We start from the raw sequence: 12,516 nt of genomic DNA, 5'->3' as shown, positions 1-12,516 counted from the left end.
CTGGTCTCCATTGGTTGATCCTCTGGAGTTGACCCTTTGACCCTTCTGGTTCTGTGTCTCTCTGGCATGCTAAAAGCATAGACTGTTTGTGAGAGAAGGGTCCTTTGTCTCTGTTTCCTAGCAATTTGATAGTTTGATGGTGGGAAGAGTAACAAAGTGTCAATTGTGGGTCCGTAACTCTGCATGTCCTTACAATGAACTTCTTTAATGGCTTGTGACTGATGCCAGACCAGGTATGTACGTTACACTCCTCACCCCAAACCATTGGCTTCATGACTTCTTCCTGCAGTAATGGTACTGCTGTACGATTCCCATGCCGTATTGGCTTGAAAGCATATGCAATGGGACGTATTGCAGACTCTACAGACCTTTCAAGTTCATCCTCCATCATTTACAAACCACTTTGTCTTCTGCCAGGTTCAGAAATGCTTCACTGTCTCAACAGGCCAACAGAACCAACTAACCCTGTTACGTAGACAATGGCGCCACGCCAAAATGGTGACTCGCTAGCTACATAGTTAGGTAGAAATTACGAAAATTAAATTGTCATATCTGTGGTTTTAACAACTTGTGAAGTTAATATTTTAGGTATTCTTTCTGGCACTGGTAGTGACAAAACATTCACGTTTCATGTCCCCTTTAAGCCTGTATTCAAATTTTTGATATCTTCAACAATTTTCGAATTACCAATTTTAGTTTCAAGCTTTTTTCTGATCATTTTTGAGTTTATAATGGTACACGGAATGTTCAGGGCTACAGTGGATGACATCATCGCCAGAGTTGGAGAAGTTCTAGAACTCCTCTGAAAAAATTCTGTTTAACTCATCCTCATAGCCACATATTTCAGTCTTCACAAATGATTTCTTCCTCGTTAGTTGACAAATTTGCCCTCTTTCATAAAAAGTGTCTACCTTAGTGATGCGAGCACCCTCAAACTCTCCCATAGACTGCCATACAAATTCAGGGGCAGATTTCAGGAGAAAACCAGAACTGATCCTTCTTTGTAACTTGCTCCTGTTTCCACATTTTTGGCTCTAGAAACACCAAACCCACATAGAGTTGTTCAGGAGAGTCTTGTGGTGCTGACCATGTGATAATTTTGCTGATATTATGTACCGTTTTGTATTAAATGGCAGGAGTTTGAGAGGTTTTCTGACCCCTGTCTCCCATTTGTATGAGCTCTGTGTCTTCAACAGCCAGACTCTGTCTCTCACACACACACACACACACACACACACACACAAACACACACACACATACACACACAAACCGGAGACAAACACACACATACTCGCTTAAGTCGTAATTGGGGGCAGCTGTTTGAATACCCCCCAACAGGGGACACCACTTTCTGAATCGTTTAGAGAATTGCTGCCAGGAGGAATATATTACTGGAAGTGCCCAGATTATGAAAATCACTCAAGATTGTAATTTTTTTCAACTTTTGTTCATACAGAACTTTAATCTTTAGAATGGGGCCAGATAATTTTAATGTCACATTTGGGGTCTTCAGCTGTACACAAATACACAAACTGATAAAACTCACCTTTGGGTTCCTGAAATTCCTTTGGGGACAACAGTCATTCAATATTATTTTACGATATGCTTAGTAAAGAGAACATGTTGTAATGTGAAAATAAAATTCAACCATAAATCGAGTTCTTGTGACTGATAAAAATGCCAATGCATAAGTTAGGGTTATCCTACTCCTCTTCTGACTTTACTAGCTGCTTCCAACTAACAGCAAATTGCTGAACAGGAAGGAAGGATGTACACACTACGAAATAAACCAAGAGGAACAGTTTATCAACATGCTGTTTGAATCATTAACACAGATTACTGCTGTCAAAACATCAGAATCAGAAGCACCAGTCAAAACTGAAAATGCAGACACTGTAACCCATGCAATGGACCTGGTCAACACCCACAAGTCTGGGCACAGCAAAGGTACTAGGCTATAAGTTTCTATTCCTGGTGAACTGTGGTCGGATGCTGTCTGCCGGATAAACAGCAAAAAATAAACGAAATCCCAATATACTCCTCCAGTGCTTAGTGAATCAGATCTAATAACTGTTAATGCTAATGACAGCACTACAATGCAAAGGTTGGAGCATGCTAGCACTAGCCTCAGAGTTGATACCAAAAAAATGCATACTGTCTGTTTTTCCTGCTTGTTACAACACTGCTATTGAGCTACCTTGGTGAGTTCCTGCGTATGTGTTCCCATACACATAATTACAGCTTCCTGAAGGTGTACAGTATACAGCTATTAACCATTTTGTTTACCATCTCTTGTGTTCATGTTTTCAGTTTAAATTCTTAGGTGTGCCTATCTATATCAGGTGCGTTTCTACAAATTTGTAATGGAAATGCTGGGTATTAAAGGATATCAAGAGGTTGATTGAATATATCAGACATAGTAGCACCACAATGAAAATCTGCATGAAAATAAACACATCAAACAGACATACTTTTGCTGTTAACTTATGTTTTAGTAACATAATGCAAAAAGATCATATATAACGGATCAAATGTGATGACCTATAAAGTTAAAGGTTTTTCTGTCAAGAACTTGGCTAGCTTTCAAATTAATGCATCTGGACAGCCAAGTCAGTGAAAATACTTGACTAGAGAATATTCAGAGCAGCATCTTCTAAGGCTCTATAGCAACATGCCTGGACTAGTGCAGTTTGTGTATACTTTAAAACAGTCATACAACAACAAAATGGTATACTTTAAAACGGGTATACAACAAAAAACAGGTATACTTTAACATTTTTATCTATTTGGGGTTCCCACATTTTCATGGACAGAATTTAAAAACGTTTCCATGACTTTTCAAGGTCCCACAAGTTTCCATGACCATTCACAACCTGTAAGTACACCAGTACTTGTATGTGTACTATACAGTTTAGTATACTTTACTCCAAAGGTGAATTACTGTATGAAACTTCAACAGCAACCTTTTTGAGTTTCTAATAAATTTTTGTTGATTTTCACTTCAAACTACAGACACAGTTATACATATTGTCCTTTATTTAAAAAAAAAGTTTTTTCCTTTTTACCGTCGTTTTTTTTTCCACCTACAGTGGTTCCAAGATGCTGTCTTAGGTGGAAAAAACAAAACAAAAGAGTTATTTTGATTTTTTTATCATGTAAATTTGTGACTTTTTCAGATTTTTTTCTAACAAGTTTACAACGTTATAATCTTAGAAAATATTCAAGTTTTTTTTCTTGTAAATTTGTCATCAAGTGTCTTTCAACTGCACGTACCTCACTGTCTGACCACTTACATTTTGAGTTACCTCGGTTGTCTGTGAAGGAGATAGAGGAGATGTCAATATATCATTATTCTAAGCATTTGCTGTAGTCGCTCCAAAACAAGAGTTCACAATCTGTGCTTTTGTTTACTGCTACTGCTCAAAATGCTAGGAAAACACCAAGGTAAACTGACCAATGATATAGCTACGGAGGTTTTTAATTATTTAAACACAATGCGAAATAGGCATCACAATTTCTATTATTAGTTGTTATTTTTTATGAATTTTTAATCAAAGAGATTTTAAGCAACTTTCAAACTTTTGTTCACAGAATTTTAACCTTCAGAATGGGAACCAATAATTTTAAAGTCACTTTTAAGGTCTTCAGCTATACACAAATACACAAACTGATAGTCACCCGTGGGTTTGGTTATGTTTATATTTACTGTCTATAATGATGTGCCAAAAATAGTTTATCTGCCAGGAGGAACCAGAGAGTGACTAGTCGCAGATACTAAGGGTGCTTTCACACCTGCCTTGTTTAGTTTGGATGAACTGATCCTTACAGCATTTATTCCCTTGGTGCAATTTGTTAGAGCAGGTGTGAAAACAGCAATCGTACTCATGTGCAGACCGAAACAACTGCTCCAAGACCCTTTAAAGGAGGTAACTACAAATGAACTCTAGAGTGGTTTGTTTGTGGTGGGAACTTGATCCGATCTTGATCTGATCCAGCTACTAGGCGTACTTCGAGTTTAAGCCATACCCAAGCGTGCTTTGCATAGTGGGATGATGAGTGATCCTAACAGTTGTGAATAACTAGCCAGAGTATGAATCAAGGTCAGGGCCTGGACTAGTGCAACATAGTCTGTTGTATTTAGCTAGTGGACCTCCTTCAGGACCTTCTTCCTGTGTTTACGTTCTTCTCCCACACACATCAGACTAGTGAGAGAAGTGAATGTTCTCATTTGGCTTGTAGTACTGCATTTTGGCTCGCTTGGATTTGGATTTAGACCACAGCAAACAAACTATGTGTGTGAAAATGCCTTAACTTTCTAATGTTAAAAAAGACCTAAGCCAAGCCAAAACAATGTTTTTTTACCTTGATTGAGAGGAGGACTGGAAGAAGTGGTTGGAAGTGAAGCTGTCTCCGGTGACTCACAGTCATCTTCCCCTGTTACCTCAGTGGTTGAATTAACAGACTCATCCTCATCACTTCACATGTCCTGATCTTGTGAGGAATCAATCGTTTCTGAAGAGAAAATGTAAAAGAAGAAAAAAAAGGACATTGCTTCAACAATTTTAGCCTTAAGACAGAAAACCAACAAGTCCATTCTGAATGGATTGCCCACATTATTGCAGTTATTGGAGTTTGGAGTTTATTTATTTAAAAACAAGGGACGGTGCATATTAATGAACATATACATGTAAATATGACAGATTATAGCCAAGCGGCTTATTTCCATCTGCAGTCCCTTTGGCAGGTTGATGTTAACATCGTGAAATAATAAAATCAATAAACAACAGTAACAACAAGTAGGGCAATTGGAAGACAAAAAAAGATACAGTAGTATTGTAGATCATGAAACATGCAGACCAAGGGTCGGGGTATTGTACGTATTTCACTAGTATTTAGATGCTAAAAACTTAAATAGATAAATATCAGAGAGCCGATTAAAGTGCAAAGTGCTATAGTGTTAAAGTGTTAAGTGCATACTTATGTTGCAGATTGCCCAATTGTACAGTAGATAATTGCTATTTTGAATGCACAATACTGGGTATGCACTCATTGGGAGTTGCGGATGGTACCCCAACAATTGGCTAACACTGAGCAACTATACAAGTTTTAGGCTAAGATGTGGTTACAATGTTGATCTTCCAGTAGCCAAGCTTTAACATGTTTGGTGAAAGAAGTCAGAGACGGGAGTTCACGTATCATGCTTGGTATTGAATTCCAGGTGTGAGATGCACGAAAAGAAAAAGCAGCTTGACTAAAGGTACTTTTTCTAAAAGGAACTACACAGTCACCTCTAGAACCGGCTCTAGTTGATCTGTTTGAGTTTTTTTTCACAAATTCCTGTAATGGAGGAGGTGCTTTGCCGTGGAAAATTTTATAAATCAAAATCGCGTCAGTGTGTTTAACAATATTGTCCCAGCTTAAGCGCTCATGTTTTTTTAATATCTGACAGTGATGGTACGTTTTCGTTTTTTTGTCTAATACTTTCATAGCTTGTTTATAGACTGTTTCAATTGCACATTCAATCAAAATAATTTGGTGTAGGAATGCTGTATATCACATGACCATATGTAACATCTTCTATGGAGAAAATATGTTAACAATACCTAACTTGACAGACTGTACATTTGCATTCATACAATTTTACAGTATAAACACTACCTTACCGTTAACAAGTATTGATGATACATTTCTCATGAGACAATAACCATGGGTTGCCCCAGTATCTGAACTAAATATATCATACTAATACACATACTATTATACACACACATATCCATACCTTCACGGTCAATCTCAATGTTGTCAATGGTTTGGCCTTTATACTTTGAGAGGGTCCTCTTCTCCACTGCCAAAAGCACCTCGTCCTCATTGAGTTCTGACTTATTCTTGCTTTGAAAGTGGCCAGCTCCATTCTTGACACCTCTCCTTCTCTTCTCCTGTTGAAAATGATCACCTGAGCAAGTGTCAGTTTGGCAAGTGTTACATAGTTGTTTGCCGAGGGACAGAGTTTCAGCATTCTTTCAGCAACGACTTTAATATTCTCCATGTGAGAGTCCAACATTTTGACGTCTTCAGTGAAAGGTAAAATCTTTGGTGCATTCCACTTTGACTCTCTCATAGTGGTTGTTGCGCCTCTTGTAATTGATCCCTTCCATCTGAAATTTTTAATGGTCCTGAATTCTTGAGCAAATTCTACAAGGCTCCAGTCTGTTAACTGTGGACAAATTCTCAGTCTCTACAAGCTCACAGATGGCACCCAAACTGTTGCCAATTTTCAGGGCTAAGGTTGGTTTGCAAAACGTGTTGCTCTCTGGATTGTACCCAGCCAACTCTTTTACTGCAGATATCACATGGTTGAAGTCTGCAGGATAGATGGGTTCCTCTGCCTTCCGAAAGGGGTATTCTTCTGAGCCACAAGCAACAGTTGCCCAAGTTCTTGAAGTCTTTGCTTTATGTAGTCATGTCTGTTCTTTTTTGACCAGTTCAGATCAAACAGGTGTTTGTGTTCTCTGCAAGAGAAGTTGGTCATTTTGGACCATCCCAGTGACATCATCACAGGTCATGCAGGAAATCACACTCTTCAAGCCCTCAGTAATCTCACCTACAATAGCAGTTTTAAGGGCACATTTGGATCGAACTCACTGCTTCCCAATTGTGGATTCATCATCAGGTTCTTTTTTTGCTGGGCAGACTTTCATGTGTTTTCACAATGTTTGCTTGGCAGAGTCCTTGACAGTGAAAACAATGAATAAAATTGATAGTACGTCTTGACTCTTGTGGTCTGTAGCAGGCCTGCAGTTCTCCAGCTCCTTCCCTCACAACTTTGGCATTGTGGACAAAGTTTCCTCGCCTTTGAAGAACATTCAAATGATTGCGTCTCTCTTTTAAATTTTTTGGATACTGAAATGCTACAGCAACCTCTTCTGCATTCCCATGTACAGCTTCCAGGTGTCGTGCAATTTTTGATGTGGGCTTGAGGCAAAAGATACAGTAGTTTGTCTTATTATACACTCGACGAGTTTCAGAATTTGATGGAGGCAATACTTTAATTGAGTCACCCATTTGTTGGATTTTGCTTTTCTTTGGAGTGTTCAAGTTGCTCTTTAGTGGACTGGAGGATGAGATCTTTCTCTTCCTTGGAGTGCCCGAATTCTTAGATCTGACTGTGGTGTTTCTTTTTACTGAGCTTTCTGAACTGATATCTTGTTTTCCCGGAGATAAAAGGGGATATCGCAGAGAGGGCAGCAGCTTTTTGGCAACTGGATACAGTGGTGTGTCTTCACTGTGCTCAGAGGAATCTTTAGAGTCTGGGGCATAGTCAGAATCACTGTTTGTGTCATCGGATTCATCAAGGGAGGTTTCCATATATGCAGTGGCCTTGGAAAAAAAAGACAAAAATTTAAAGATTCTATTTAGTAACATAGGTAATCCTTTACTAAACTGAATGTCATGCACTGTGTCGATGCATTAAACTTTTAATACATGAACATTATCTCTCTTTAGTTGAGGCATATGGCATTTAAAAGCCACATTTATCAAAGTTTAGTTAATGAAAAGCCACATAATTAAGAGCTTCATATATACATCAAAGTGAATACTGTGGTTATACAGGAGCATACCTGTCCTGTGCCTTGTCTTAAGAACCTCCTTCTTGAAAGATCCATTGTACGATTTGGAGATCTTTGACAAGATGTTCTGGCACATGTCAGAGGAGCTATTGTCTTAAAATTGAAGAAAGTTCAAAGAGATTAAGATTGCAGATTCCATTAAGTACAAATAACTTATTTGTTCACATACTTAATATGTTCACTGGTATGCATTTTTGCACGTAAATGTGATTTAAGGCAAATTCCATTTCCTATTATGATGATAAGTCAGGCTTCACTCCTTTTCAGGGATAATACATTTTTCTAAGAATGAACAAACAAACTATGTAAGGTGTATTTTTGAGGAGCATCATGAAGACTTATGACAGTTTAATATTATCATTGATATTAGCCACACTGAATTGACTTTTACTGTTGAAAAATATTTTTTTTTAAATATTGAAAAGACTTATTTAAATGCAGCAAGCCATGCAGTGTTGCCTGTGTTTTTGCTGCTCCATCTTCTCCATCTTCCAATGGGTCATTGGTCATAGCAGATTCATCTGGGGATGAGTTATGCAACTAAAAAGACAAACCAAACTTAGTACTTGCAATATTTAAATTAATTTTGCATTCATAAAAAACTAGCTCATATATATTCTTTTTAAACTCCCTCTAAACACTACACTGGTAACAAATACCTTGCAAACTCTAAAACATGATCATTATTGTATTGGCACATCCTCTTTTTGCTCCAATATGAATCCATTATACAGGCTCCTGTGCGTTGTGTAAAAATAATTGTGGTCATGATCATGGAAAAATCCATGACTGGTTTATCATGGAGTTTACATATTTTGGATTGTCTTTTGTGAAGCTATTAGTGTTAGTATTAGATTTTTAGAGCAGTTATGTGGGCAGTAGGGCTGTCCCAAACGATTATTCTTTGAACGATTAATCTAGCGATTATTTTTTCGATTATTCGACTAATCTAACGATTATTTTTTTTATTAACCTAACAGTAATTTGCGAGTAGTGTGTGAGCCTTTTTTGCCGCGTGTTGCTCCACACGCTCCGTCGTACTGCTGGTAGATGCCGCCATGTTGTTCAAATAGATTACACAGACGCAAATCTTTTTCTCTTTTTTTTTCACAGACACAAATCATTCACGTAGTCAATGACCTCAATTACATCACCGCGTTGTCCCAGCCCTTGCGCTGCACTTGTATCCGGGTAAACTGATGGATATAAACGGTCCCATTAGAAAGTTCCGGTTTTGTTCTATGAACATTTACCCTGTGTGGTTTTACACGACGCGTCGACACTAAAATTCCACGTCGAATAATTTTTATAATTGACAACGTCGATTACGTCGGATAATCGTCCCAGCCCTAGTGGGCAGCAATCTAAACAATCAGGTGGTTTAATCTGGCTGTTGTCAATCTTTGTAGAAGTAATGTCAGCATGTCAGCATGTTCCCAAATCAAAGCATTTAGCTTTCAGAGAGTTTTATCAATACAAATGATCGCCAAAAGGATTCCCTGCACCTCCTGAAACAAGAGTGTGGTGTTAAACACTTTCACACTAAACACACTAAACAGTTTATATGTATTATGTTATAATCTCCCTCTATAACAACAGTTACATTTGTTTGTGATTGCGGTTATTTTTTTAATCTTATCTTTCTATTATGCCTCTCACTATGAGTAAATCTCAAATTAAACAAATACTTTCAACCTTTAAACCACACTTCTTTCAAGTGACTACATAACCTGCCTCAGCCTAAGGAATGAGGGTGTGTTGCCTTCTGGGAAGAAATAAAGTGCGTGAGAGATTGGGAATACATTGACCTTAAGCTAGTCAGCCAGTTAGTGAACAGTTAGGATCAAGGATACTGACATTGGTGTTACATCATCCTCTTGGTTTCCAGACAACACTGCTGGCATTGTGACTCGGCGGTCAGGCTTCCAACAGCGGCTGCAAGACATCTATGTCCTTCCTGTTGTAGTTGAAGACAGTGGTTACCCTGCTCAGAGCAGCACAGCCACCCTCACCATCCGAGTGTGTTCCTGTGAGGCGGGAGGCTCCCTGCTGACCTGTTCAGCCGAGGCCATCTTCCTGCCTGTGGGCCTCAGCACTGGAGCTTTGATGGCCATTCTCCTGTGTGTGGCTCTGCTGATAGGTAAGTTCCTGCTACATAACTAAAACACAGCCATACATTGATACAGTGAATAAGGATTCAACTTCCCTCATGATGTGCCTGCAATGCAATAGCATTGCAGGCATATATTCATCCTCTGTAGCGAAGTTTCAGCACGTAACTAGACCTGAATCTAGGGAGACAGTGGGGATTGTGTGTGTGTGTGTTTCCTTCCTCAATCTGGTGGCCATAGTCCCCATATCAACCAGTTACTCAGCAGGTGCTACTCTCAATTACTGGGCAGAAATGGACAAAGCTGATTCTGATTGGCCAATTACACTCATTAACTCTTAGCCTTTTAAGTCAGGTAGAGCAACTCTAAGGTAAATCAACATGATGTATTTACATATACTTGTGTGTGTGTGTGTGTGTTGATGTGTGGTCCTATGTAGGGCTGCCGCGATAAGTCGCTATAATCGCGGACATCAACGTCAATATTTTGCGTCGACGAATCCTTTCTCATACACACATTGATTTATTTGTGGCGGCTATTAAGTAACTATTAACCACGATATATTTACTCTCCATATGTCTTTTATGGTCACACTGCTTCTCTGTCCTCAGAGCCATTATGTTGTCTTTTGCCGGTCGGACTCTGAAACTTTTCGTGTCCCTGAAAGCCGATAATGCTGGTATAGATGGTAATAATAAATCTCTCTGAAAAAGTAGCTGACAGGAAATTAGAAAATGCAAGCACCAAGTGCAAGTAGATCAGAGATGTATTTGGGTCTGAGACCATTTAGTGATAGTAATATCAATAATCAATCAATAATAGTAGAGTGAAATAGTTTTTGTAACTGTCTTTATGTGGCTGTTGTAGTTGAGGTCTGAGTCTATAACTACAGCAAGATTTCTGGCTTCAACTCTCCACCTCAACTGTCTCCAGTCAGGGGATGTGTCTGTATCCATTACATTACAGTCAGTCCTCCTCTCCTGTTGACCCACTGAAGACCCAAACCGACCAAACTCAAACTTGTTTTCATAACCAGGAACAGACCACATCATCTGCCCAGAGTCAACCTCTGTGTCAGAGATGGCAGTTTCCAGAGCACAGCTCCAGTTGACCAAACCCCCTGAGTGATAAATCAGACGAGAGTCGTAGAGCCGGATGAAGGCCTTGGTCACTGCCCTGCTGAAACCTGGATCCATAGTGAAGCGGCTCTAGTCATATTTTTTATATTATGTTGTGTCTGAGCTCTGCGTCACGAGTGGGACACCATATGTTGGACCGTTGGTTGTCTATCAACTTATTGGCTATCACAAATAAAGAAAATATTAAAAATATTAATATTAAATAACTTTAAAATGGATTGGCTGGAAATCCTGGGGAGCACCAGCCTAAAAACCATAGGCGAAATAGCCAATATTGGTTCAGTCTCAAATTATTACTATTAACCTGGAACTTAATAATTAATTTAATAACTATAACCAAATTACCATATAAACAGTACGTAAAGGTTGTAGGATTGGAGTTCTACTGAGTAGAGGCTGGCAATACTTATACTTGTGCCATATTAAACACACCAGTAGTTATATTAAAATACATTTATTTACAGTGGAACAGAGTAAAAACACAATGTATAATCTAATCTATATACAGGTGTGTGTGAGTGTGTGGGGGGGGTGGGGGGGGGTGGGGTATCTGTGGGGACACACAACATTCAAAATGGTCGCTGTGACCACATGGCCTGAACAAAGAAGACTACAAAAGATGGAGGTAAACAAAGAAACTACTCAAAATGGCCACTGAGACCACCTGGTGTGTGGGTGAGGGAAGGTGTGAGTTTCTTTGTTAGCCTAGCTCATGTAGTCTAAAGGTACCAGGTTAGAGGGAGGAAGTTAACTACATGGAGGTTATAGAGCTGAGATGTACTACTTCGTCTTCTAGAATACATCTGCGGATGCGCTGGGATGCATCTTCAGTGATGTAACCTGGGTTCATCGGGTGTTTCGGGTCTGTTCGAACATCATACACCCTCGCCCAGGCGACCCGACCAGGGGTGATCAGTCCCCGGCCTGCATCCCAGCAGCAATTAGCCACTTGGCTTCCCTCTTCAGCCAGAGCCACCTAGTAGCTCTCTCTGCGGCATCAACGGTTGATTTGATGGCCCTCTTCTTAGTCTGACCCATGATCCCAAGCTTGGTGAGGAGTCTGGATAATGACCAGCCTACAAATCCTTGACATCCCACCTCGGTAGGCTCACAGTGGGTTGTCCATCCATAGCTCCTGCACTGCTCTGTCAACTCCTGGTACTTTGCACGTTTCCGCTCTTGGGCTTCATCCATGCGCTCCTCCCAGGGTACAGTGAGTTCTACCATGATCACCTTCTTGGTGGAGTTGGAGAAGATGACCATGTCCGGACGCAGTGTGGTTGGGGCGATATGCTCTGGAAAGCGCAGCTGCTTAACCAGATCCACTCTCAGCTCCCAGTCAGCTGCTGAGGCTAGGAGGCCAGTCGCTGACCTAGGCTGTGGAGGTTCTCTCTCCTGCCTTGATGAAGTTGATGGTCTTTGGGCAGCGTTGTCGGTTGGTGGTTATGGCTGAGGCTACCACCTCTACTAGTGCTTTGAGCACTTGATCATGCCGCCAGTGATAGCGGCCATCTGCAAGTGCTCTCGGGCAACTGCTGAGGATATGTTCGAGGGATCCTCTTCCAGAGCACAACGCACAGGCTGGAGTCTCAATCTTTCCCCAGATGTGGAGATTCGCTGGGCTTGGTAGGCCATCGA

General features: G+C 40.0%; 1 protein-coding gene across 1 annotated transcript in view; it reads left to right on the top strand.

Moving 5' to 3' along the window:
- LOC111233866 (cadherin-12-like) overlaps positions 1-12,516 on the top strand; it is a 112,703-nt gene that overhangs the window by 88,177 nt on the left and 12,010 nt on the right. The window contains exon 13 of the mRNA XM_022761767.1: positions 9,517-9,768. Coding sequence (XP_022617488.1) covers positions 9,517-9,768 — 252 coding nt within the window. The remainder of the gene's footprint in view (positions 1-9,516; positions 9,769-12,516) is intronic.

Source organism: Seriola dumerili, unplaced genomic scaffold, assembly GCF_002260705.1.
Source record: "Seriola dumerili isolate Sdu_G_001 unplaced genomic scaffold, Sdu_1.0 BDQW01000432.1, whole genome shotgun sequence".
In the NCBI taxonomy this organism is placed as follows: domain Eukaryota; kingdom Metazoa; phylum Chordata; class Actinopteri; order Carangiformes; family Carangidae; genus Seriola; species Seriola dumerili.
Note: the sequence above shows the minus strand (reverse complement) of the source record. Positions and strands in the feature narration are given on the sequence as shown.